The 26,976-nt window shown below is 47.3% G+C and overlaps 10 protein-coding genes across 10 annotated transcripts; 5 read left to right on the forward strand and 5 right to left on the reverse strand.

Annotated features, from left to right (window-relative positions):
- Positions 1–943: 943 nt before the first annotated feature.
- On the reverse strand, positions 944–8,505 carry N7537_003988 (polyketide synthase; the record flags this gene model as incomplete). The annotated part of the gene is made up of 6 exons (XM_056895046.1): positions 944–2,276; positions 2,338–2,747; positions 2,798–3,082; positions 3,136–5,781; positions 5,916–7,809; positions 7,862–8,505. The coding sequence occupies 6 exons, from the start codon at positions 8,503–8,505 to the stop codon at positions 944–946; spliced, it is 7,212 nt and encodes a 2,403-aa protein (XP_056754794.1).
- A 983-nt stretch (positions 8,506–9,488) lies between these two features.
- Positions 9,489–11,022, forward strand: N7537_003989 (aminoacyl transferase sphA; the record flags this gene model as incomplete). Its single annotated transcript, XM_056895047.1, has 3 exons — positions 9,489–10,317; positions 10,380–10,522; positions 10,576–11,022. 3 exons carry the CDS (start codon positions 9,489–9,491, stop codon positions 11,020–11,022), a joined length of 1,419 nt encoding a protein of 472 aa, XP_056754795.1.
- Positions 11,023–11,287: 265 nt separating this feature from the next.
- On the reverse strand, positions 11,288–11,680 carry N7537_003990 (uncharacterized protein; the record flags this gene model as incomplete). The annotated part of the gene is made up of 1 exon (XM_056895048.1): positions 11,288–11,680. One exon carries the CDS (start codon positions 11,678–11,680, stop codon positions 11,288–11,290), a length of 393 nt encoding a protein of 130 aa, XP_056754796.1.
- Positions 11,681–13,183: 1,503 nt separating this feature from the next.
- N7537_003991 (Major facilitator superfamily domain general substrate transporter) lies at positions 13,184–14,743 on the forward strand (the record flags this gene model as incomplete). The annotated part of the gene is made up of 2 exons (XM_056895049.1): positions 13,184–13,234; positions 13,301–14,743. 2 exons carry the CDS (start codon positions 13,184–13,186, stop codon positions 14,741–14,743), a joined length of 1,494 nt encoding a protein of 497 aa, XP_056754797.1.
- Positions 14,744–15,457: 714 nt separating this feature from the next.
- Positions 15,458–16,738, forward strand: N7537_003992 (uncharacterized protein; the record flags this gene model as incomplete). Its single annotated transcript, XM_056895050.1, has 1 exon — positions 15,458–16,738. The coding sequence occupies one exon, from the start codon at positions 15,458–15,460 to the stop codon at positions 16,736–16,738; it is 1,281 nt and encodes a 426-aa protein (XP_056754798.1).
- Positions 16,739–19,541: 2,803 nt separating this feature from the next.
- On the forward strand, positions 19,542–19,993 carry N7537_003993 (uncharacterized protein; the record flags this gene model as incomplete). The annotated part of the gene is made up of 3 exons (XM_056895051.1): positions 19,542–19,633; positions 19,692–19,779; positions 19,838–19,993. 3 exons carry the CDS (start codon positions 19,542–19,544, stop codon positions 19,991–19,993), a joined length of 336 nt encoding a protein of 111 aa, XP_056754799.1.
- A 442-nt stretch (positions 19,994–20,435) lies between these two features.
- Positions 20,436–22,474, reverse strand: N7537_003994 (uncharacterized protein; the record flags this gene model as incomplete). The annotated part of the gene is made up of 8 exons (XM_056895052.1): positions 20,436–20,551; positions 20,612–20,876; positions 20,929–21,063; positions 21,138–21,470; positions 21,545–21,647; positions 21,704–21,860; positions 21,911–22,024; positions 22,075–22,474. The coding sequence occupies 8 exons, from the start codon at positions 22,472–22,474 to the stop codon at positions 20,436–20,438; spliced, it is 1,623 nt and encodes a 540-aa protein (XP_056754800.1).
- A 386-nt stretch (positions 22,475–22,860) lies between these two features.
- Positions 22,861–24,025, forward strand: N7537_003995 (ketopantoate reductase family protein; the record flags this gene model as incomplete). Its single annotated transcript, XM_056895053.1, has 3 exons — positions 22,861–23,053; positions 23,121–23,779; positions 23,852–24,025. The coding sequence occupies 3 exons, from the start codon at positions 22,861–22,863 to the stop codon at positions 24,023–24,025; spliced, it is 1,026 nt and encodes a 341-aa protein (XP_056754801.1).
- Positions 24,026–24,187: 162 nt separating this feature from the next.
- Positions 24,188–24,700, reverse strand: N7537_003996 (HAD-superfamily hydrolase subfamily IA variant 3; the record flags this gene model as incomplete). Its single annotated transcript, XM_056895054.1, has 2 exons — positions 24,188–24,545; positions 24,567–24,700. The coding sequence occupies 2 exons, from the start codon at positions 24,698–24,700 to the stop codon at positions 24,188–24,190; spliced, it is 492 nt and encodes a 163-aa protein (XP_056754802.1).
- Positions 24,701–25,156: 456 nt separating this feature from the next.
- On the reverse strand, positions 25,157–26,743 carry dot1 (histone methyltransferase DOT1; the record flags this gene model as incomplete). Its single annotated transcript, XM_056895055.1, has 2 exons — positions 25,157–26,120; positions 26,190–26,743. 2 exons carry the CDS (start codon positions 26,741–26,743, stop codon positions 25,157–25,159), a joined length of 1,518 nt encoding a protein of 505 aa, XP_056754803.1.
- Between the last annotated feature and the right edge of the window lie 233 nt (positions 26,744–26,976).

Here is a 26,976-nt window from a genome sequence, read left to right on the forward strand (position 1 = left end):
CAGACATGAGGCCATTCCCAGATTGGTGCCTCATGCCTACAGGAGGTTTGACCTCTCCGGAGGGGAATCGCCCGTGTTTCCCTATCTTTCCGAGAAGGGTTCCCCGCAGGAACGGGACCCCGCTCCACGTGTCACATTTTCGTCAGCTATCAATATAGGGAGACTGTATATAAATTGGACCACATGGAGGAGGCCTAACGGCTCCTCAAGAAACAGTCTTTGACTTTCCTATCTTGTTACCTTCTTCTACCTGATTGACAGGCACCTACCCTGACTTGTAGAGTATCTCTTTACAATATTACTAATCCTAATAGCGAAGAAGCTAGATGGAAGGTTATATTTCTATATTAACTTCTAAAGACTAAATACAATTATAAAGACTACTACTCTCTACCCTTAATTAAAGGTGCTATAATAAATAAATAAAGCTAAGATTTATATAAAGCTCGATATCTATTAAGGTTTCTATCGGATTTATTTAATGCTAGGAGGAAAGGATCTTACTACCTTCTATATAAGATATAGATCTTTTAAGTAAAGGAAGCTAACTATTAAAGTTAAGAATTAGACGAATTCTATTAGATAGTATAGACTAAAGATAATCCTCGATAGATATTATAAGAAAAATATAGGCTTTAAGAACTAGGGGATATGTCAAATACTAAGTCCGAATATATAGTAGAAACTAGGTATTATGCTGACTCGTTGAAACCGACCAGCCATTGGCCCCACCAACGCGTCTTGAGTCCTTGAAACCGAGACAAAAAACCGGGCAATCTTTTGCTCAGATATTATGTGGTGCAGATCAAAAACAAAAACGCAAATGTCGAGAATAATCCACGTACGATTTGTCTGAAGAATGAAATTGACCACTTTCTCTTGCCGATCCTAATACCGATGAGTACGATAGGTAACTAAACGCTAAAGCAATTCCATACAAACCCTACTCCAAGCTTTTTCTGATTCCATCTGCTGCATGTTTAGCGAGCACGCCCAATGTCCCTTTACCCATCATTTCTAAGACACTGATATCAAACCGAAAGGTCTGTTTCCACCACATACGCATCTCGATGGCGACCAACGAGTCCATGCCAAGATCTGCAAGGCCCAGGTTTGTGTTGACCTCTTCGTCGGCCTTGGATAGAAGACTCAGGACCTTCAAGCCGATCTCGCGAGCGAGTGTTTCAACTGCCTCTGGTGTCTCCAAGGTACTGGGGTCTCCGCGCGCGGAAGCCAAGAACCCCTTCAACCCATCACTGCCAGATGCTTCACCTGCAGACCCAGCATCCTTGCGGTTATGATAAGCCGCCATACGTGGATCATTGCGCCACACTAGGCGGTTCTTGTCACTATCAAGTGAAAGTGTCGAATCGAATCCAAGGAGGAATGCAGATCGGGTCATCGTGGATGGAGGAGCTGTTGCCACAACCAAACCGTCGAGGACTTCCTTTCCACCAATACAGTAGAATCCAGTACTCTTTAGCTGTCTCAGCAGATGATCCTTCTTAGAGAAAACACCAACGCCGTCAATGGGCCCGAAGTCAATGACTGATGCAGCCAGACCCTGCTGTTGACGGTAGTTGCAGAATGCATTGAGGAAGGTATTTGCTGCAGCATAATTGGCCTGACCCGGCTGACCAATCACTCCCGAGATTGAACTGAACAAAGTGAAGAAATCCAGGGCAATCCCTGCTGCAAGTGTCGCATTGTGCAAGTTCCAGGTTCCAATGGTCTTGGGTTTTGTTGTCACTTCCCAATCTTCCCAACTCATCTTGGAGAATGCAACATCTCGTAGAACCATAGACATCTGCAATATGCCTTTGAGAGGAGCAATTGCTGTCTTGATTGCGCGGTCCACAACTTCTGGATCTGATACGCTGCCCTGGATCAGCTGTACTTCACAGCCCATTGTGACGAGTTCATTCACAAATCCTTGATTATCGGGTCCTTTACCCGCACTCCGCGACAGGAATATCAAGTTCCTTGCACCGTGCTCCACCATCCATGTTGAAACGCATCGCCCAAGACCACCGAGACCTCCAATTAAAAGATAAGACGCAGAAGAGTCGAATTGAGGAGTTATGGATCCCCTAACAGCATTTTCGACAACAAATCCAGTTCCATCGGATTTGCGCAATTCAACAACAACGTTACTCGCTGGAGAACCCTGCAGCTCAGAAAACGCGGTCTGGATATGGGATACATCGAAAACCTTTGTCGGTTGAATGAGGCGAATCGTGCCGTTGGCGAGCAACTTCAACGTATCGGTGAGCAGCCTTTCTGCGATTAGCATTGCTTTAACTCTTGATTATGATTATACACATCACAGAAACTCACTCCTTTATGAGTTCCGGTTTACTCGCTTGAATACGGCCCATGTCAACAAGAGAGTAGCTGCGATTTGGTCGGACAGCAGTGATGTCTCGCTTCTCGTTGATATCCGACTTTTCAGTCTCAATAACAATTCCAAACTCTGCAACACAGACCCAGGAGGCATTGCTCAGCTCTCCAGGAAGAGAGTTGAGCACAACGTCCACCCCTGAAGCATTTATCGATTCTAACACTGATTCTGGGAATTTGGGATCAGATGTGAGATATATATGGCTTCGCGGAACATGGAAATTCTGGACCAGGTGAGCTGCTTCCTCCTCATCATCGGCAGTTGCGAAAACAGTAGCCTCTAAGAATTGCGCAATCTGGATGGTAGCAATTCCTATGCGGGTGGCCCCACGCTGGATCAAAATTGACTATAATGACATGTTAGCTTCAACGTGCATTGTGGGTAGTTGGTACATACCTGGCCTTTCGTCAAACGTGCGACATGGCTCAAGGCATAGATTGCAGTAGTGTAGACGAGCGATAGGTAGGCAGCATCATTGAAGGTAAGACCCTCGGAAAGCCGCACGCAAAGTGCCTCCGATTGGACAATAACAGATGCAAGAGTTCCTTGTCCCAAAGCCATGACGCGATCATGAACCTTGAGATCCTTCACACCATGACCCACCCGGCGGATTATACCTGCTACTTCCTGTCCGAAAGCGAGATCAGAGACCTCTGTGGATCCGGTTGCGATAGAGATATCCTGATCATCATGTCAGCGTGGTCAATTCAGCGTATCATGCGCATGAAACTTACTCGGTGATTTAATCCCACTGAGTAAACCTCGATCTCGACATCATCACTCCCCAATAGAGTAGCCGGGCGGTATTCCCAATGTATATCTGACAGCCGGCCAGGCTTACTTGTAGTCAAGGCAAGATGATCATCTTCGGATGGCCTGACTAGGTCTCCTCCAAGGGAGAATGGATGGATCCGAGGAACACTTACTTCTCCTTCATGAATGGCATACTCCATATCAGCATGGAGAGATGTGGACTCCGCTCGAGTTTGGAATCGCTCAAAGACATCAAGAGCAGTATTGTCGAAAGTAGCCGTCTCACAAACGGCGAAGTCAATTCCAAACTCGGAGCGCATAGTTCGAGCGAAACCTAGGGTCTGGGCATATTGTGGGTTTTCGGATGTAGGAGGGATGATCCAGAAGATTCCAACATCGCTCACAGAGCAAATGAAGTCCTTCAGACGAGCGAATACATTCGCCGATAAACCCTCAAAGAAAGAGGCCCCCTGATCCAGAAGTGAAATGATATCGTTGCCAGTGGGTGGAGTGTCATCAAGTGTGCAGAAGGTGACTTCAAAATTGCGCTTCTTAAGTTCCTCAACAACTGAGTCAGAGCAACTTGTTTTACTTGGGCAGAGCAGGGTAACCTTTTTGGGCGGGCCCATGTACCCCCTTGGTTGGGCAACAAAAGCTGCACTGAGCTGGAACGGCTCATCTGCATCATGAATTGCTTTCACATTATCAAAGCCTGCCTGTGCTAGCTTTTGCTCCCATTCCCCTACATCCAAGAAGTCACGCGGGCGCTCATCTGCCGCTGCCGACCACCATATGGGCGACAGGCCAAGAATGTAGGTCATCCACTTGGTTGAAGGACACAATTCCTGAAGCAAGAGTCTTCCTCCCTCTGAAGTCAGAGCACGCAAGTTTCCCAGGCTGCGTGAATGGCTCTCTGTGAGATGAACCGCGTTTGTGGCAATAATAAGGTCGTACTGTCGGTCTGCAAACCCTTGCTCTTCCAGATCCTTTCCAATGTCCAGAACAGAAAATTCCAGCTTGGATACGCCCTTGAACTGCTCTTTGGCCGCTTGAAAGTGGACCGATGACACATTGGAGAATGTGTATTTGGAAAACGATGATCCTAATGCCTCCAATATTTTGGATGTAGATGTGCCTTTACCGGCTCCTAATTCAAGAACCCGTAAGTTGGGACGAGTATGAGCAATGATAGTAACGAGGGGAGAGATGTCAAATGTTTCGATGAATGCATAGAGCTGATCGTGGGTATTGCCATCGTTTATGATGTCCAAGGCATCTCCTTTGCCTGTAAATATGCCTTCCAGTATATTGTTTGCATTGAAAAGGGCAGAGGCCGCAGGCGCAGCTGGGGTTTGTGAGAGATGTTCGACCCGGCGCTCAATTCTTTCACGAAGGCCCCGGCTACGCAGAGTCTGCCAGGTTGGTGAAGAAAGCCCCGTTGAGTTTGCCTGTGACTCGATCCAAGCCCGGTACTTGAGCAAGTGAGGGGCCGTCGGCTTCAGAGATGAGATAGAAATCCACGAGTGCAGGATGCAGAGCTGTGCCAGCTCATTGAGTGTTGACATGTACACAGCCTTGTCGAAAGATGGCTTGATTAACTTTGTAACGTCAACGAAGTCAATATGCGGTTGCCACGTTACATGAGCCGCGGCGTGCAATTCCTCTTTCCGAGGAGCCTCCAGAATGTTATGCTTAACTCCTGACATGCGTATAACGACTTGTTTTCCTGCCACACAGTACCCGTTCCCGCGTGTGGAGCCATTTTGTGTAAATGATCCCGTTCCAACGCCAGCAAGGGAATTCCCCGGGCTTCGCAAAACGTTGAGCTCACCCACTCCCGTCGCGACATTGTTTCGGTGCTTGAGGCCAATTCCGTACGCAGCAGCACATACCATCAGTTGCAAAGCGGCATCGATAGCAACAGGATGCTGATGGTACATTTTCTCGTCACCCTGAGTTTTGTTATAGATAGTCGCAGTCGAGCGGCCCGGGGCCCCGGTGGTTGAAGCTCGCATGTTATCAAGACATTGAAAGCGAGGCCCAAAGTCAAGGCCTGCACGACGCAGAACATCATACCAGCTCTGGGTGAGAATCTTGCGGGGAAGCTCTTCGATAATATCACAACAGCCCAAAGTATGTTGTAAAGCGGTAACTTCACCCTCACAGTGTCTTGTCCAAAAATGGCCGTTGTGAGAGCCGATAGTGAATTTCCACCAGTCACTATCAGCCTCGTCGCGTTGAAATGTGGTCACAATTTCTACAGGAGAATCTTCGGAAATAATGAGTGCCATGATGGCTTCAACGTTTCGAACAGTGAATCCCTCTTGGATACCGCTGGTTTGGCGTACTGCCTCTCCGGCCATTGCTACGTAGGCGGCGAAGGGAAAGACGATATCATTACTGACTTTGTGATCCCGCACCCACGGCACATTGTCGATTTGAAACACGTTGCGCCAAGTAGGTAGGAAACTAGCGCTTTCGGTGGACCGCACGCCTAGAAGGTCATGATAAGGATACTGACGTTGCCGCCACTCCTGGGTGACGCGGTTTTCGAACCAATAGCTCTTTTGGTGATTCCAGGGATATTGTGGTAAACCAGCAAGACAGATACCGTCGGGTACCATTGCCTTAAAGTCGATTGGAATATGTAGTGTGTATAGTTTGCCGATGGCTGACAGGAATGACTCTGTGCAGTTCCCCCCCGCAGAATCGTCGCGATATATGGGGCTTGGACTGACTTTTCTGTTAGAATCTGACGAACCGGACCAGCCAAAGCTGAATGTGGCCCAATTTCCAGGAAGACAGCGTTCTTCCCAACAGGATGATCTGCAATGCGAGAAACTGCACTGGAGAATAGAACTGGAGACTCCAAGTTCCGTTGCCAATACTTCGCGTCCAACTTCTCATTCTCTTCCAGTAGCTCCCCTGTGACACTAGAGAAGAATAACTTGGAAGCAGAGCGTCCGAACATCTTTGGTCCCACAAGACGGTAATATTCATCACCGACCTCGGCCATATGATACGAGTGGTACGCCTTTTCAACCTTCAGAAGACGTGCGAGAACATCTGGGCGTGCCTTTTGAATTGCGGCAACAACCTCCTCAACCTTATCAGCATCACCAGATAGAGTCACACTTCTGGGTGAATTTTCACAAGCGACATCGACAGTAGGAATCAAGAAGGGTTTGACATCAGCCCAACCCAATCCAATAGCTGCCATAGCTCCAGCCCGAGATTGCTTCTTGGCCACCACACCGCGATGGAAAGCAACTATAATTGCCTCCTGGGCTGTGAGGGCACCGGATGCATACGCTCCTGCAATCTCACCACTCGAATGACCGACAACTGCACTCGGAATTATGCCAATGGCCGCCAGACTGTCCACAAGAGCAATCTGAAGAGCAGTGCAAAGCGGCTGAGATAGTTCCGCGGTGGCCAATTTGCTGGTCTTGGCGGGTTTGCGCAACTCGGCTTCGATTGTCCAACTCGGCCCTTCCTCCCTGAGTGCTTTCAGGTGCTTATCAAGCTCTTGGATGGTGCTTTTGAAGACTTGGTTAGAGCGCAAGAGAGCTCGCCCCATCTGTGGCCACTGGGCGCCTTGTCCCGTGAAAACCATTACCACGTTGGATGAGTTAATAGGCTTCATCAGTGGGGATGGTGCTCCAGGTTTCTCCCTGCTAGACACCACAAAGGCTCGGTGTGAATGATGCTGGCGTCGATTGGCCAGAGTGAAAGCGAGGTCTTCAATACGCTCGGGGTAGCGGCCGAGGTATGTAGTATATTTCTCTATACTTCTTTGCAGTGACTCGGGGGAGGTTGCTGAGTATACAAGTAACTGTGGGTTGTCAGAGGCTTCTTCAAACTGGGCCGATGCACGATGGCTCGCCGCCGAGTCCAAAATGACGTGGGCATTGTTTCCGCCAATACCAAATGAGTTAACAGAGATCCGCTCTTTCGATAAAGTTGGCCATGGAGTTGGCTCCACAGGAACCGTTAATTTAGCCGATTCGAATGGGATATTTTTATTCGGCATACCAAGCTTGATGTTAGGAGGAATTGTGCGATTTTCAAGTGCAAGAACTGCCTTGATAACGGAGGTGAGACCAGATGCGCCCTCAGAGTGGCCTAGGTTAGGCTTGACAGAACCAATATAAGTTCCAGAATTGCCAAAAACCTTAGCAACCGCTTTGGTTTCGACTGGGTCACCGACCAATGTTCCAGTCCCGTGGCATTCGACAAAGGCAGTTTCAGAAAAGTCTGAGATGCCCGCAATCTTGTACGCGTGCCTTATCAAGGCTTCTTGCGCTTCCGAGCTTGGATATGTCATTCCAGGCGTTTTTCCGTCATGGTTTGTGGCCGTGGCTCTAATGACAGCTCTGACAGGATTTCCGTCCCTTAGAGCATCCGCCAGAGGTTTGATATACAGACCATTAACAGCCTCCCCGCGACCATATCCATTGGCATCGGATGAGAAGGTCTTACATGACCCATCGGCGGATAGCACACCCTGCTCCGACAGCTTGATAGTCATACTTGGTGTCAATATCAAGCTGGTTCCTCCAACAATCGCAGATGAGCAGTCGCCTCGTGCTATTGCTAGACATGCTTCATTCAAACTAACCAGTGAGGACGAGCATGCGGTTCGGATTGTCATACTTCAAGTCATTAGCCTATGATATGTGCATTTTAGGTTTCACGGGAACATACCTAGGTCCCTGCAAATCCATTTCATAGGAGATGCGATTTGAAAGCGCAAAATCGCCCGACCCTGCAAGGCGATACACTCCGTATTGCTGGTCATCGCGATCCATCATCTCATTCCAGTCCTCGCCAAAATTCCCCACATAGACACCAATACGGCGCCCTTTCCATTCAGTCTCCCCAGCATCTTCAATGCATTCGCGTGCCACTTCCAGCATCAAACGTTGTTGAGGATCGCATCGAGCAAGCTCCATGGGAGACATTGTGAAAGATGAGCTGTCGAACAACCCAAGATTATTTTTCAGGAAGTATCCGTACTCTGTCTTGACAGTCCCTGGTTTATCGACTGGTGAGTAGTAGGCGTCGATATTATATCGTGATGCCGGGATCCGTGAGCGAGCATCGCCTTTGCTCATGAGAAAATCCCACAGTTCCTGAGGGGATTCAATGCCCCCGGGCAGCCTGCAGGACATTCCACAGATGGCAATGGGCTTGAAAGTATCGGTTTCCTGGTGTTCGAAATGGCCGTTGCTGATGGAGCAATTGGATCCGTTGGTCCTGTTTACCTCAAGGAAATTTTCGTAGATACCATCGCCATTTGGAGAGTTTCCATTAGGCTGATTGGGCTCGCCCAAGATTTGCACTGTCATGACTATCGTGAACCAAGGAGAGACGGGCTTAACAGATGGCACATATATCAAGAGGGAAGTCCCAGATATTCGGATTTTGGGTTTGACATTAGGAGTCGTCCATTGAATATATATATTTTCTACTATGAACTTTCCCAATATTATCCAATATTCTATTACGTGTAATCATAAATATGGCATTCATACCTAGGTAGACTTACCACCGATATCAAATCTCATAGTGCCAGCTAACCCGAGTTGAAGTCACATATACGAAAGACATTATTGCGTTTACCAGGCGTGAACCGTGCAGGGCTCCACTTCCTTGCAGATTGTGGACGGGCTCCGTTGGCCGCGGCAACGTCAGAACGTGGGTGGCCCCACTTGTTTCTAGCACCCTACTACTCCCAGTAGACGACTTTGCTTTCACCCTGTTTCGCAGGCTTGTCGCTACCCCTGCTGCCTCCGTTGCAGGGGCCCCTCTTTAGTATGTACATACATGTCAGAGTGTATGTAACCTCGGGTCCCGCTGCCCGTACGGGTTCCGTGTCCTATCTATTTTATTTTAGGGAAATAAAACATTGGCAAATGAAGATTCATCATAACAATGGGAAATGATTGGCCTAGGAACCTTGCAATTCGCAATTCGCGCAGGAGTGTGAGATGCGGATTGCATATACGAGAACACATTCAAATCAGCCTTAAAAAGGCGCCACAAGGCACACAATTTGCTCTGCATACGCTATGAGAATAGATGATGTTTTCGGATCATCGATTGAGTTTTATTTGCTGGTTATTTTTGGGATCCAGGGATGAAGAGACCGAAGAGAACCCTAGAGGTCTACCAAGTCATACGTAATAAAATACAAATCATCAAACTGTAATATCCGGAAGCAAGAGTCCTCGAAGATAAGAAAAGAAACGCGCCTCTAATGTTCAGATCTTGATAGTAAGTCCTCGCAAACAGTCAAAAAAACTCCCGGGTCTTTATATCTACTGCAAAAATGGCAAACCCTACACTCCTTGCGAATTGGTTCCCAAACCATACAGCCAAGGCTCCCTCCTTGCGCAATGCTCCCAGATTCTACCGCAACTTGGAAGAGGCGCTCGACCTACGTCGCGCCGAGCGCAGCGTCTTCATGGTCCGAAGCAACGAGCCCGCTCCAGGAAGCATTGACTTCAGCACTCTAGACTTTCTCCATCTCACTGCTAGCGGACTCATTCGCGAGGCTTTCCTCCAAGAGCTAGCGGAGAACCCAAACTTTGAACTTGGTGCCGGTGGCTCGCGTCTCTTGAACGGGAACAACGCATACATTGAAAATGCGGAGGCTACAATTGCGGAATTCCATAGCGGTGAGAGTGCTCTGCTTTTCCACTCGGGCTTTGAGGCCAATACAGCCATCATGGCCGCCATTCCGCGACCAGGCGATGCTATCGTTTTTGACGCGTTGTGCCACGCTAGTATGCATGAGGGCATGCTCGCAAGCAAAGCATTGTGTAAGGAATCGTTCAGGCACAATGATGTCGAAGACTTCCGTGAAGTCTTATCGCATGTTCTCAACACCGAGCCACTCATCAAGGAGGGCAAGCGGTCTGTGCTGATCTGCCTGGAGTCGATGTATAGCATGGATGGCGACGTTGCGCCTCTACGGGAGCTTGTCGATGTTGCCAAAGAGCTCTTCCCTGATGGAAATGCCCAATTTTTGGTTGATGAAGCGCATACCACGGGTGTTTTTGGGCGTCAGGGACGAGGCTTTGTAAGTGAGCTGGGCCTTGAAAATGAAATTGCAATCCGTATGCATACTTATGGAAAGGCATTAGCTACAACAGGAGGTCTGTTACTGCTTTCAAGAATACTTAAGTGCTTCGTACTTTAGCTAACATTTTCGATCCAGCTGTTGTGGTTTCCAATCGCACCATTCGTGAGATACTGATTAACAATGCTCGCTGCTTCATCTATTCGACTGCACCTTCTTTTCCCATGGTTGCTGCTATCACTGCCGGGTACAAGCTTATGAACAGTGGCCAGACGCAGCCGGTATGTGTGGTCTTCCCGAAATAACATCTAAAGTATTCTAATAGTCACCATAGTTGCAAGACAATATCCAACATCTGGTGAAATACTTCTTTGAAACCATCACAGAAAATCCAGTCTGGGACGAGGCGAACGAAGAGGGTATTCTCTCTATTCCACTTGCTGAGGACTGGGAGTCTCGCCCATTCCTCACGCAGGTGGTTCCAGTAATGACCCGTCAGCGGTATACCCTCTGGCTGTGCTATCACATGCAGCTGGCCGGCATTTGTGCCTTTCCTATCGACTACCCTGTGGTTCCTAAAGGGCAAGGCCGTCTGCGTGTCGTATTTCATGCCACTAATACCAAAGAGGAAGTGGAGAAGCTTGCAGAGACAATTTGTGAATGGGCACAAGAGATGCTTGATATCGAAGCCAGTGGTAAAGGTAGTGGTAAAATACCCACAGCTGCACGGCGGGTGCAAGCTCAGCAGGCCGCAGCGGAAGCGAATGGAAATGGCGTATGAACCTAGAAAGACATCGCGACTTTTACGAATATCTGAAAGGATTATTCTTCAGTGAAGACCATGCTGCTTGTTAAACAAATGGAATTGCAAAGCGCAACCCTTGAATTCATTGCTTGAACATAATTCCCGTTCTACGTTGAAGAGGTTTCTCAAGACAAGGTGAATATCGCCCTTGGACTTAACTATTAATCCACCAAGACCCGTAGAACCTTTGTGGTGGTCAATGTATTTTGTATCCGTGTCACGCGGTTTCATACCAACTTCTCTAAAAAAGACCTGTATAGTAGTTTGCTTGCTCTCCAGCTCCAGGAGCCAATGGGCATTGGTTCATGTCTGTAAGCACTGACTGGACGTGTGCCAGTTCAAGAGGGAGACATGATACCTCGTGGGACCGTGTATAGATATCTTGTTGCTGCTGCTCAACTGGGGTAAAAGCACCCAATTTACCGCCATATAGGTCCGAAGAGTTCCCTGGTTCCGTCCCCTGATGCTTTAATGGGGTCTCAAAGTTCCACCGCGTATGTTCCTGTCCAAGTATATTATTTCCATATCCGTTCAACTCCGCTTTCTTGCAATCCGAGGGTCCAGAGTTGCTATCGGCGTCGAAGATGGCCAGTGCTTTTGCGGGAATACGGGGAACATGCAGCGAGCCATACATTGTGGCTACAAGGGTTTCCAAGGTTTCAACTCGGTTGCGTAGGTCGGTAATCTCATTCGATCTAGAGAGCATTTAGAATATTGCTCGGGATCACGGGTTTGATACCAGCACCCCGGCATGTAGTTCTGATCAACAACTCACAGTTTCTTCGTCTGATTAGGTTTCTTTCCTTTTTCTGACCATTCACATCGATATCCTAGCCTGGCACAGTTAAAACACTGTGGGCGTTCCCGGCTGCAGCGTATCTTTTTGTGTCTACATTGGCAGCAGGCTAAAGACCCCACGTAAGTTTGAAATCTCTCTGTACAGAATAAACTGCAGAAGGTACATATATACCCCCAGACTTACCAGCATGATCATTGAGGCCCATTTCGGGAACAATTGTGTAGATTCGATCTTGAAAGTATCTTAGTTAGCTATCGAAAGACGCTGAGGCCAAAAAAGCATAAGATAACCACACGCCATACTGTGCTGTGAAATCGCCAGCAGATTCTCGGCGGCAAATCGAATTACTATGGTACTTTTTTCTCCGAGGGCCAGAATTACTATAGATTAAAACTCAATCATGGACAGAAAAGTTCTCATTGGATGCTTTCGAACCAATGAACAAGGCATCGGAGGTAGTCGATGTACAACTTATGAATTTTAGCGTATAAATTAGCGTAGTATTTAATATGGTATTTTACAAAGTCGTACTACATTTTTTCTTTAAAAAACAGGGTTCTCAAACTCTCAACTTTTAATTTCTTACTATTACAACATATACAACATATCTTTCTCAACTCTCAATTTCATTTCTTACTATTATACAACAATATCTAGTAAGTAGTAGGCCCCCATTTAGCTTTAATAACCGCCAGGCACCGGCTAGGCATACTCTCAATAAGAATATTCAAGAAATCCTCTGGCACAGCATCCCAAGCTTCGTCGATCTTCCGAATTTCCCGGAAGTCAGTCGGTCCCCTTACGCCACCCGCTTAAACTCTTGTTTCTTTGTCTGGACCCCCTTCTGGCGGCTTAACAGTGAGATAACGCGTACATAACGACAAGGATTATATCGCGCCATTTCTTTCAATCTTATCACATAAATTAAATTGGTGAATGTAACAACGGGAGATACCCCTGGAGCTCGATTACCAATCTACCTCATTACTAATCACTTCAAACAGCCCTTGGCTATGTGCATATTTGTAGCCATTTTGCTCCTCTAAGGGAGAAATTCGAGTATCAATCTTCGATTTATTCCAAAATACCCAAAGAATGTCTTCACCAATACAAACCGCACCACCAAACACGAAAGAATGTTCCGACCAGTCATTAGGAGATCTCAAAACTCCGTCTCAGTCCCAGTGTCAAGCACAATCTCAAACCCAATCTGAATGCGACTGTACGGAGAAAAAAGATGTATCAAATATCTTAGCACCAACCGACCCCGAAACAGGGCAACGGAGCCGGAAGCGAAAGCCTCTGTCATTCTATCTTGCATTTATAGCTTTGCTATTAATGGTATTCTTGGTGTCCCTGGATGCCACTACGTTGGCCGTTGCAATCCCGGTAATTCAATAACCAGTCCTTCAATTCAAACGATCATTGAGTTCACCTAACCCTTCCTCTCTATAGGCCATCACCGATGAACTTTCCGGCACGACTTTGACCGCGTTTTGGGCCAACATCTCCTTTACAGTAGCAGTCGTGGTTATCCAGCCTATTTATACCAGTTTCTCAGACATCTACGGCCGTAAGACTCCTCTTTATACGGCTTTTACCCTTTTCGGTACTGGATCGATTGTCTTTGCCGTCGCGAAAAACATGGCAGTTCTGATTGTAGGACGTGTTCTGCAAGGACTAGGCGGAGGCGGACTTGACGTCCTAAGTGAGGTTATTATCGCCGATATCACTACTCTGCAAGAGAGGGCTGTATATATTGGATTACTTTCGCTTCCAATGGCTACAGGGTGCATCGCGGGTCCCATTCTCGGTGCAGTCTTTAGTGAGTTTGTTACGTGGAGATGGATCGGCTGGATTAACCTACCTATAATTGGCATTGCCCTCTTTCTGGCTATTTTCTTTATGCGCCTGAGACCAATTGATCAGTCCCTTCAACCTAGCCGTATCGACTGGCTTGGAATGCTACTATTTACGGCCGGTTGTATTCTTTTCGCCCTACCGCTTAGTTGGGCAGGGAATATGTACCCTTGGGGGTCGTGGCGAACGATCGTTCCGCTAATCATTGGTGTTTTGATTTTGGTGGGATTTGCATTTTACGAGGGTTATCAGACTAACGCTGTCTTCCCCTACCGTATCTTTAGCTCGAGAACGGCACAAATGTCTCTACTTGGAAGCTTTATCCATGGCTTCGTGCTTTATACTCTTCTACAGTATCTTCCACTATTTTTCCAAGCGGTCTACCTCGAAGCACCGTTGAAATCTTCGATCTCGATCCTACCATTCTGCTGTGTGGTCTTTGTCTTTACGGGAATTGCTGCCTTCGCCGTTGACTTCTTTCGGAAATATATGTGGGAAATTTGGTCTGGATGGGTTTTCCTCGCTGTTGGCTGTGGTCTCTTCTCACTATGGGACCAATCTTCCTCGGTAGCTATAACTACTAGTTTCCAGGTGATTGCGGGGATTGGTATTGGCACAATCTTCAGCGTCCCTCCTATCCCAATGCAAGCCAGTGCTACACCCGATGACCAGGGTCTCGCAATGGGAATAATGGTCGCATTCAGGCTATTCGGTGCCCTTATTGGTCTTGCAGTTGGTGCCACTACATTTAGCAGTGTCCTCGCCAATAGGATTAGCGGCATCGATTTACCTACTTCTTTGGAATTATTGAAAGACCCTAGTGAGGCTGTGAGCTTTATTCCCTATTTGCGAACAGCCGACATCTCTCCTGATCTACGGGACCTCATTCGAGATGCATACAAGGACGCCATGCAGACAGTCTGGTATGAACTGGCAGCTTTTGGAGTACTGGGTTTCTTGAGCTCTCTATTCGTGGAGGAATTGACTATGGAGACGGAAGAGTTGGGTCGACAGCATTTCGAGCATGAGTCAGACTGAATTGAAATCCACCTTTGGAAGGTTAGGTGGTCAAGCGGATGAAACCGAGGCGGTTTTTAAACCCTTGCCGGCTAACATCTCCCCAGAGGACTTAGAGTTCTTACAATTTCGTGGTGCCCTCTCAATTCCAGAGAGTGGATTTTGGGATGAGCTTCTTCGCTGCTATATCCGATGGGTGAGATGTGGAAACGGGTGCGAAGGTGCATAGCGGCCAGGGGTCTGATGCCTGATTTTCTAGGGCCTGTTTTTAGACTGGCAGAAATTAGAATACCTAAATTACCATAACAGAGACTGAATACATCCCGAAATTCTCACACCCAGATCCTGGCGCGTACTTTTCACTGTTGTGGAGCGGTACCGTTTTATTTGACGCCCGGTAAAGATGAGTGGATACCTCCAAAGTTGGTTGCTCTTTGGGAATCATCTCCCGGAAGAGGACTATTTCGATCGACCCTTGGCGCGTGTCTTCGGGCAACCTCGAACATGAACCTATTATCTACGCGAGGCTTGTGTCCCAACCTTGTCACGATTGTTTTAACATGAGTGAAATTCAGCTTCAGAGCTAGCTGTACCATGAGGAATTTGATCTCATCCCCATTTCGGCCTTTCCAGACGTGTTTATTGCTTTCTCGTCTTCATTCCACTTCCAGCAAAGCCAGACAAACTCAGCATTACCAAAATCAAATTCGCGGCTTTTTCTGCACGGCTGCTCTTATGTCTCACTCTCCCAAGGGTGATGATTCCTCGCATCACCTTTATGAGCCCATCGAAGGAGTGGAAAAACTGGAAAGCTATCGCATGGGAGGTTATCACTCCATGACAATCGGTGATCATATTCACAATCGCTATCAAGTGGTTCAAAAACTTGGTCACGGCACGTACTCGACAATCTGGCTGGCTCGAGATCAAAAAAATGGCAAATATGTCGCCATCAAAGTGTGTACCGCGGATTCGAACCCGCTTGAATTCAGCGTCCTTTCAGAACTTTCCAACTCGCAACAAAGCTCAAGCACTAGCATAGGAAAGACACTGATACCATCGGTACTAGACAGATTCAGGATTCAAGGATCGAATGGTACGCACCATTGTTACGTGACAATCCCGGCAAGGATGAGTCTCTCCGAGGCAAAAGATGCCTCATATAACCGCCTTTTCCAATTAGAGGTTGCTCGAGCCTTGGCGGCACAGCTAGTCCTTGCAGTTGAGTACGTCCACTCCCAGGGATTCGTTCACGGAGATCTCCATGCTGGAAATGTTCTCCTCCAGTTGCCATTTGACCTAAGCCAACTTTCTGTGGAGGGATTGTACAAAAAGTACGGAGAACCGGAATTTGAAGCAATAAGACGTTTTGATGGGCAACCGCTCCCACCGAATATCCCATCACGGGCCGTTTTACCAATCTGGCTTGGTGAGGCAAGTGACAAACTCAAACCCCCAGAAGCCAAAATCCTACTCAGCGATTTCGGTGAGGCCTTCTCCCCTACCAAGCAACAGAGGTTTGAGTCCCACACTCCGCTTGTTTCCCGACCACCAGAGGTTCAGTTCGAGCCACATAAGCCTATGTCATTCCCATCAGACATCTGGTCCCTCGGATGCTCTTTATGGAACACCATAGGTCAGAACTCACTTTTTGACGACATGTTTGCGACCGAAGATAGCATTACTTGCGAGCAAGTCGATGCACTTGGTATGCTGCCCCCGGAATGGTGGCACAAATGGGAGGGGCGACATAGTAGATTCACGGAAGATGGGAAGCCGATCAACCGGGTCCCTTACCGGTCGTGGGAGGACAGATTCGAACAAGATATGCAGGAGCCTCGACAGAGGAAAGGTATGCCGTGCATTGAACCGGCCGAAAGGGATGCTATTCTTAAGATGTTGAAGTCAATGCTTAAATTCAGGTCTGAAAATCGCTCTTCTGCGAAGCAGATCCTCGAATGTGAATGGATGGTCAATTGGGCTTTGCCCGAGTACGAGAAGATTCGAAGGATATGATTACAGCAAAGCTCTTCCGTTGCCTGAATCGTCTGGGTACTGGTTATATGAATAATCCAGGTACTGCCTCATATTACTACTATCATGAATCTCCTCTCAACTATCCTATTCCTCATATCACTGATTATCCTAAGTCACTTTTGGTTATATTTGTTGAAATTACCTCGGGATGTGGATCCTAGACCTCAAGATAGCCCACAAATGGGCCCAAGCCCCTAGCCCACAGCCCAACCCACAGCCCATTTATGGGGGCCCATGAGGCCCCCATCAAAGCCCATTTCTATGCATAAATATAGTCTTGGCACGTATAAAGTAGTTGATTAATAGCTGTATTTTACGTATGTACCAACCTGTATATTTAGTATTATTATATTATCATAGTAAGAAATTAAGTAAATATTATACTCATTTTAGTATTATGATACTAGATTTCATACAAAATCATCCCAAAAAGATCCAATTTGACCCGTGGTCCACGAATTCGTACCTAGGTGAGTATTAGCATGAAGAGATATATATATTATGATTGATCGGCCTAGGTAACTGAGTCAGAATCACTACCTTCTCTGTAGTAACGGTAATTTGAATACCTAAAAAAACCGGGAAAAAATGCATTAATTATGTAGCCACGATACATTGGTATGTTTTTATTGTTTGGTTCATAATGGGGGCCCATAGCCCATCGATGGGCCCGAGGTATAGGCCCAAAACCTAGCCCATTTGGTGGGTTGGGTTGGGTAGGGCTGTGGGCCGGGTGGGCTTTCTGGAGGTCTAATGGATCCTTATTTGCACCCGGTTGTGAGCACTGTGGGATTTCCCCCAGACTTCTGCGATAATCTCTTGTCCACCAGAAGCGCATCAATCACGAGTACGTGTGCGTCGCCATACACTGGAGATACTAAGTATCTCAATCGATAGGCTTTAGGTACTACGTCTCCAAAGTCCAAATCTCAGTAGCTTTCTTCTTGCTCATTGCATGCGTTTGATTTTTCTCCGTAGCGAAGGGTAGGCTAGTGCCCAGTATCTATATCTTGCGTCCGCTCAAAGGGCAAGATATCTCTCATACTCCCATGGGATACATTTACCAGGGTCTCACACTCCGTACGGACCATTCATTCTTCTCCACATCAACGGGAGCTGAATTGGAGAAGAATGTGAATAACGATGTATTTCATGCGTCTTGTAACTCGTACGATAATGAAGAATCAGACAGTGCAAGCGATGGGGAAGTCTTAAATGCGGACCAAATAGCGGAGGAAGAGAATTAATCAGGCGAGAACGACGAGTAGTCATGTCCTCTAAGCCATAGGGGGAATTAAATTGGAGACCAATGTATTTAGGCTTTCTGGGTAGTCCATGGTTACAAAATGGAAGTGGGGCGGGCACGATGTATTTACTTCAAGAGTTCAGGTGAATTCGGTGATAACCCGGTTATGCCAAATTAGGAGCGTCGTGTCTGTTCATGAAAATAAGTGGATACATCGAAACGTACAACCCGCGAGGCAAGAGTACCGCATATGGTCGTTGTTCCACGAATTGAACAAGCATATGAGATTCCCAATGGAGAAAAGCCATGCAATGTTCGTCTCCCGTGTGGCTTTTCTTTGGAGCTTCAGGAATTAGGAACCTAAGTCAGCTGCACCTCAATTTATTTCAACTGCTGCTTCGATTCCAGTAAGAGGTCTGTTCGATGCTGACATGTGCAAAGAGAGGCAGAGTTACCATTATTCATCTCTAGAGCCAAGGTAGGGGTAATGCGGCGACGCGTCGTACATATCTTTGGGCCATGGGATACATGATCTTTGTTGTAATATGGAGTTGATGTCGATAGGAACTAAGACCCGCCATCGGAATCAATTCCTGCATATTCTATACAAAGAACCGACTTGATCTTTTTGTACATGTAGCCTCAGTTATTCCCTCTGAATCAGACTTCCTTTGAACTACAACGGGCACAGTAAAGGAACCACGTATGTGATAATATTGGATTTATTTCTGACAGACAAGCGAACCTTATGTACATTGCTGCCTAATAATTAGATCAATCCAATTCCACTCGCCCAATGGACGTTAATTCACTCAGCCGTCTCTCCGTTCCTGTCGGCCTTTGATCATGACCGGGTAACTGGCAAAGTGTAGCCATTGTCTCCATCCGTGGCAGAGCCGTATAGTGGGAATCTTTATCTTCGTAAACAGAATTTGTAGCCAGTCGGTTGCTGACCTGGATTCTTGCTGGGGCTTTCCCATTCTCATTCTAATGGGCTTTTCGCCGAGTCAGGATGAATGCGCCCAATGTGACAGCTATAAGTAGGAAACCCAATGAAATACAAAGTCCAACTCCGAGGTAATCTAAATATATTACTCTTTATATTATAGCGGTAGTAGTAGGTAGATTCTATATAATAGACCTAATAGGGTTTATAAGTTTATTTTACTATCTAGTAATTCCTATTATATCTTCTTTAATACTCACCAAACCATCTTGATGAGCATTCCGGTTGGCATGATTAGTTGGCTTGGGGCCTTAATGTTGTCGTGGGTTGCAGTAAAGAGTAAGTTCCCTTATGGCATGTGCAGTTGAGCTTTTGGCTAATGGCCACAGCTCGTCAGGTGCTTGACGACAAGGAGCATGCATCATCCCCCTTCTGTCGACTGTGCTCCTGCACGTCATTCCTCGGGAAAACAGTGAGCCTACCTTCTCCCTTTGTGAACGGTTGAACGTAACTGATAGTCATTTGCAGAAAGCGCCAGCCTCGGGGTCCTATTTATGATGTATTTCTATTGGCCCAGTTACCTTCTCATGATGACGACCGCCATGGCGAACACAGCAGGATACACCAAGAAACTTCTAGTCTATGGCATCGGTTACTATGGCTATCTCGTTGGAGGCATCGTGTGAGTTGAAAGTTTTGAGTGCCGGTTTGGACGTTCACTTACGAGATGCGGCCACCAGGGGACCGCAAACCTTTATAGCAAACCAAGCACCCGCATACACTGGAGGGATCACGGCAATGCTCGCCTCCTACTGTATTGCGATATTTGTAGGTCTTAGATTTCATTCAATTTTTCTGGTTGGTAATTGACTGATATCCATGTTAGCTCATTTCAATCTACATGGTTAACAGTATCCCACTTAACCGCCGTAACGCCAAGATCGCGGTCGAGCATCCCGAAAGCACGGCGGAAGGCGATATTCTCGATGGTTGGCAGGATCAAACAGACTTGACCAACACGAAATTCAAGTTCCTAATCTAGATCCGGTACTAACTCTACTCCCGACTGAGAACCTGCTAGGTTCATGGATTTAAGCTGTTCATATATAGTTCTTAATTATATTAATTTTGCTTCGCTTCGTTCAGCAAATATATAAGCGACTATATAGCACTTAAATAAGGCTATTATAAAAGGCACTAGCTAACCGGGCTTATAACTATCGAATAAAAGGGAACTAGTATAAGTTAATACTAAAAGCTTAGTATAGAACCCCTAAATACTTATAGAGTAGGTCTATAAGTAGATCCCATATACACTAACTAAGCGAAGGGAAATGGTTGTGTAGGATAGGGCATTTCTGGCTGGTGTTATATAATAATAATACGTATACTAATAACCTAACTATTGGAATGATTATTATCGAATAATATACTTAGGAATTGTTTTCATTAGCTCGAATCATAGCACTTCTTCATTGGAGTCTTTATGCTCGAACAACTTCCGAAATCTGGGTCATTGCCGCGAGCACTTTCTCATCCTCCCACCTAGCGCCGATGACCTGCAGAGAGAGGGGAGCGTCGACCAGTCGTTTCGGATCGTCTGTTCAAAACCAACCAGTCTTAGTATCTCAACTTACTACAGAAAAAGGGATTGTCTCACATTCGCTCCAAAGCTCACGGTCCAAGTCGCTATAAAAAGCCTCCCGCGCAACAGGACTATCCATTACAGGGTCGACAGACAGCCCAGTCGGGAAAACACCTCCTGGATAATCAACCAGATTCCATTGTGAAGTATACCCCCACCATTTGGTGGTTCCCAGGGGCTGCGCTGGTCCATACCCGGCCGGGCATAACACAACGTCCACCCCAGCGGCTTGAAAATGCTTGTTGTATCGCGCACGGTATTCGTCCCGCTGTGAGACAAGCTGCTTGCCATTAGCTAGGCTCAATATGATAGAGTAGTAGTTGAGGGCATACGTCAAACACTTCGAGAGAAGACCGAGGGCGAGAGTTCTGCTTAACAATCCATTCGGTCATCTCCATCACTGGCTCTCCACTATCCGCGCAGTATTTCTTTATCCGCTCGCCGCCGTCGGTAAAATATAACTGGCTCTGGATTCTGTTAGCCTCTCCGAGCTACCATATGACATTCCGCCCAGAAACCAGCAAGCAACCCGAGCACTTACTATTATGTCCCAAGCCTCCTTGGCGTTGTATGCCTTGTATTCGACCACGGTGAACCCAGCTACCCTTAGCTTTCCGACCGCATACTTCAAGGCCCTAGAAATTGGTAGATGAGGCAGAACGACTCCATCATCCCACATGACCCCGATAGTCGGTGTGGCCGCACCGCCACGCCAAGTGAGCTCTTCTATCCGCCAAGGCATGGCAACTTGGGTTGGATCAATTTTCCACGGTTCAGCCGCAAGCACCACCTTCATGAATAAATTCATATCGCGCGCAGACTGTCCCATCGGACCATAAGCTCCAACGATGGCCTCTTGTCCAGACATCGTTGACTAAAAGGGATGATCATGGCCCACGGTCAGTCTAACACAATATAGTCCATAAAGAAACGGAGAGTGAAACTGACGACATTGCCATACTTGGGTGTTCTGCTAGCCGTTGGCTTGAAACCCCAGATACCCGTGACCGCAGCCGGCGCGCGAATGCTGCCACCGATATCGGTTCCGACACTGAATAGAGTCAGCGAGAATTCCTCATCAGGTTCTCAGATCGCACATCAACTAACCCCATGGCACTAGCTTTCATTGCGATGAGGGCGCTCTCGCCCCCACTGCTTCCGCCGGGAGTTAGAGTTCGGTTATAAGGGTTGGTGCATGGTCCCAGAAAGCAGTCGGTTTCAAGGTGCATGATGGCCTGCGGAACGGCCGTTTTGACGATGAATACTGAAGGAGTAAGCTCAGTCAACGCCATGGGTCAAAATGGAAGAACTCACCGGCTCCTGCGTCGCGCAAAATTGCAACCAACGTTCCATCCGCGTCAGGTACCTTATTTCCAGCAAACGACAGGAAGCCAGCCGTACACTCGTGACCGGCGATACCGCAGATATCTATAATAGTATCAGGCATGAGCTTTTCCAGCAATCTATTTATTTATTACCTTTTAGCGAAATTGGAAGACCGTGCAGGGGCCCGACAACTGTCCCCGTCTGTTCCAGCTGTTTATCCAGCCACGCTGCCCTCTCCAGGGCTTCCTCATGAAACCAGTCCACCAAGCAGTTGGTAAGATTTTGGGCTATCGCTGCGGCCTTGGCATACGCGTTTGTGGCCTGGAATGATGTATACTTCCTGAGGGCGATGGCATCTATGAGCCCCATGGCATCGAGCCGCAATATTTGCAGTTCAGTTTCGGAGAGAATGCCACTTAGAGCAACGGCATCGATTACATTTTGAGAGGCCTCAATATCAGGGGTGAGCTTCTTCCATTCCGCAGGGATTTTCGCAGCGAGCTGCTTTTTGAAGAGAAATGCTCGCTTCACCCAATCGGAATTCGTGTTCATGTTTGTAAAGAAAAGGGACGATAGGGGAAGATGGAAAAAAGAAAATGAAGAAAATGAAGAAATGATGAGATAAATCGCGTGTTGACTCAAAACAAATATTGTGATTCTCTTACTCTACTACTAGTGAGAATAGTACACTTTGGCCGCGGGTTAAGCTGAGCGCGGCCTTGGTCCCTTGGCCCCCAATTCTGGGGCATAGGAACCATGTCCCACGCCCCAGGCCGGGATCAAAGCATTTACAATGACTGGTGACCGGGTGAGTGTACCCGCCCGCGCCTTAGACAGTTTCCAGAGAATATTATGGCCCTGATAGTCGTTTTTCTTTATTAAAATGATCTCACAATAGAAACTCTTTATATTTTTATTCTCTGTCTTCTATTTTGTCTATGGCTTCCAAGGCTCGGGTGCTTTTGGTCGGCAGTGGTGGAATTGGTACTATTGCAGCCTTCAATCTTGAGCACGGCAATCTTGCCCAAGTATCATGTGTACTCCGCTCCAACTACGCCGCAGTTATGCAAAGAGGGTTCGAGATTACCTCGTCTGACCATGGTCATATTCAAAGCTGGCGTCCAACTGAAAGTATGCAACCCACATATCTAAATATATGTGTAATATTATTCCGTGTTGCTAATCCACCGACATTTAGTATTAAATGCTGTTCCCCATTTTCGCGGAAACGGTGACCGACCATTCGATTATATTGTCATCTGTACAAAGAATGTGCCAGATGTTGGTCCCTCGCTATGTCAGATTATAGGTCCTGCGGTCACTTCTCGTCATACCGTGATTACCCTGATCCAGAATGGCCTGAATATAGAGCGGCCTTTCTTGCTATCCTTCCCTGATAACATTATTTTATCTGGAGTTAGCCGCATCGACGCACACGAAGTCTCGCCTGGTGTGATCGAACAAAAGCAAAAAGATAATCTCCATATCGGTGCCTTTCACAACCCCAAGCTTGATAGCGATAAACAAAGACGCGCTGCCGAGGAATTTGTGAAAATATATCGTGCAGGAGGCAATACCACTTGTCTTCACGAGCCCGATGTAGCGCGTGATCGTTGGAGCAAGCTGGTCTACAACGCGACCTGGAACCCTATCTGTGCGCTGACGGGAGTAAACACGGGGGATCTCCGCCTTACGAATTGTGTCATTGATGACCTTCTATATCCTGCTATGAAGGAGGTGCTGAAGGTATCGCAAGCAAGAGGATGCCTGCTTCCCATGAGCATCATTGACGAAACTATCCATTGTGACCCTGTTGAGGAAAAGGTCACCCCCAGCATGCAGAAGGACTTGGAGAAGGTGTGTCAAAAGCCCCGGTTGATGAATAAGCTATGAAGTATTGGTCCATGGCTAATCTAGCAACTGCTGCAGGGCAATTTCATCGAGCATGAGAATATCCTTGGTGAAGTGATTCGCGAGGCTCGAGCAGCCGGCGTGGCCACCCCAATCTTGTCAGCGATATACGCACTTTGCTCTGGAATTCAGTGGAAGACTAAAAAGGCTAAAGGTCTGGTTGATTTAGCGAAGAATTCAGACGCCATTTAGTCAGATAGAAGAAGCAGAATTCGAAATTAGGAAATGGTGGTCGCGCGATGGTAGAGATAACAACGAAAATGAATAGTAACAATTTAGGCGTTTTAAAAGCTTATATAGAATAGAACACTTCCCATTCCAAAAGACCCAGCAGAGATAATGTTTCGTATATTATCATCCACAAAGATGGTCTTCCGGGGATCTATCCCAGTGGACTTTCAAGACATGCCGATAGAAGCCCAAAGTTGGTTTCCGCATCCCGACGGCAGATGAAGGGAATACCTCGCCAAACAACGGCCAGAATGCAGGACCCCATCGAGTATGAATAGCATCAAAGTCAGGATTGGAGATGTTCGACATGGCGACGATTATCAGCGAGGGTTGATCTTTTCGCAGGGCTTGGATGCAGGATACCACCTGCTCATCGTATTCGACTGTGGTGCGTGCGAGAGCAATTGCTCCATTGAGCTCTGACGGATTGAAGCCGAATTGTTTCCCAAGGAGGTCGTAGCATCTGGTCTCTTCGATCTTACTACACTCATACTGTATCTACGCTAAGGTCGAGGTGAAACGCTTTAAGGATGGGATGGATTTGTTGCTATAAACCTGTGGAGTCTTGATCAGCATCCTTCGAAGGTCTAGAACAAGGGCATCGAATGTCAAGGCTGGCGGATGATCTTCAGACATGGTAAAATTTCAGAGTTCGTAGAATTGTAGGATCGAAAGCTCAAAAATCGAAAATTTGACATGTACCTCATCCATAGATCGGATTTATGCAAAGTCAGCTTCGAATTCTTCACGATCTGACGATCGACAGCGTCGATCTTTAGGTCTCGTGACAATCTTATACGGTCCACCCTGTCTATGTATATCGTGTGTCAGTTGCTGACACGCATTGAATGTTTACCTATACTCGATAGTTCGGAACACCGAGGAACGGTGAGACCAGAACAGGTTTCTCGCTATAAGGGCCTGAACTTGGAGAGACAATCCGTTTTGTACAAGTCAGATTGTCGGAAAATTGGTATCATACAAAAACTCAACAGGGAAAGTATATCCAACAACAGACAATGTAATATACAAAAGTACCAGAAACGAAATATGTATGTGCCATGCCAAGATATCAAGCCAAGCCATTGAAGACTATGGCGTATTCTCAATGAAAGCCTTCAGCCGAGAGCTGTCTTTAGTGGCAATGAAATATGTACCGCCAACGTCGGTCCAGCTCACGTTGTTGGACCAGTAATTCTTCTGCTGGACCTTGAGGAGATTGATCGGAGAGTTCAGGTTGCGAGACTGGATTTTGTGACCAGCGGGAACAAAAGACTTGAGTGACACAATTTTGCAGCCTTCTTTCATATCCAAAAAGTGGTTGATCAGCTCGTTGTTCAATTGTGGGGTGAAAGCCTGGTTGTTGATAAGCACCACATCAGCCCGCTTCAAGACGCTGGTAATACTCTCCTGCTCAAGGAAGTCACCCCGAACAAGATGAGTTTTGCCTGGCGCAATTCCCCACAGCCGGCATCGGGCCTTGAACTCGGATTGCTGCAAATCTGCCAAATCACATGCGTTTGACATCATCTCGCAACCCCAACTCTCACAGCCAACCTCAAGTGCCGCCTGAAGAACGACATTACCTACGCCTGAGCCAAGATCTACAAAGACCTGGCCCGATTTGAGCTTGGTTTCTTTGAAGATTGTGCTGATAAAGCGAGGGAGAAGCTCTCCGTAGACGTTGTCCGTGCCATTCTCGTATTGCCGGAGGGACTCCACTTGAGGAGATACCGTGCGCGAATAAATTTGAGTGAGAATTCTTTCCACCCAAGGTAAACCAATGCCTTGTGTTGCATCCAACTGTTTTGCAAGACTACCGTTGGTCCTTAACCGCTGGATAGCCTTATTGTAATCATCGACAGCTTCCCGAAATTGTGTCTCGGATGTTACAGCCAGAGCCCGGCGCAATCGGCGCTTGATCCCAGTCGTCTCGTCGTTAAACTGATCCGCCTCCTCACTGGGGATATAATTATCGGAGACCGTCTCGATGACCTGAACAATGTCGTCGATAGGTCGGAATCCGTCATTTTCGCGGGGAACCACAGAATCATATCTGGTCGAGCAATAAATTAGTATATAAGTACACCGAAACCGATAGTCCAACCCCAACTAAATAACGTACCTCTCCTGCTGCGAAGCACTGGGGTATTGCAGGAGAATCTGTTTGGGTTTGCCCTCGGCGCCGAAGGCGGGCTTGAACTTGCCGGCCTTCTTGCCCGACGTTATATCCGCGGCATGTATCATTTTAAACGGGCGAGATCCTTCTTCCGAAAACGCTTTCACCGAGCGGAGACGCCGCTCCGGGTCGGGCTCAGCGCTAGCGCTGGTTCTCGCACGTTTGTGCACTTCAAAGGAGGCCTCGCTGTCGCTCGCGTCATCGTCACTTGAGAGTCGTTGCTCGGGCGTCGGCCTTTTCCGAATGCGCGAGGAAGCACTGAGTGGTTTTGTAGGGCGTACTTCTAAATCACTGGAGACCGATCGAGATTTCAACGCCTGCGCTTTCCGGTTCCGCTCCGTTGCGGGCTGGACTCGAGGTGACCGAGTATCCGAGGGTTGTGTGACCGATCGCGTAGGAGCTGCAGGTCGAGTCTGCACGACCTTGCGAATTTGCGCTTTCTTTGGTTGTAAAGAGAAGGCCCCGGCCCCTCCTTTCTGAAGGTGGTCGAAAAAGCCCATATGGATAGGGATAGATATACACAAACGAATGCAGAAAGAAAATAATGTATGTAAAGTATGCAATAACAACGAGTCAAAGAATATAAGAAGTATAATGCGAGTAAGATGGAGGAAGTGGGAGAATCGAAAAGAAAAGACAAGGGCTTATCGATTAAGGCGCCACTCGGGGAAACCACGCGATCCCGCGTTCCTTGGCACTCCTTGGCGCTTGTGTATACAGCCCATCCATGTCT

This window comes from Penicillium hordei (assembly GCF_028827395.1).
Source record: "Penicillium hordei strain IBT 12815 chromosome Unknown utg000002l_segment0_segment0, whole genome shotgun sequence".
Lineage (NCBI taxonomy): Eukaryota > Fungi > Ascomycota > Eurotiomycetes > Eurotiales > Aspergillaceae > Penicillium > Penicillium hordei.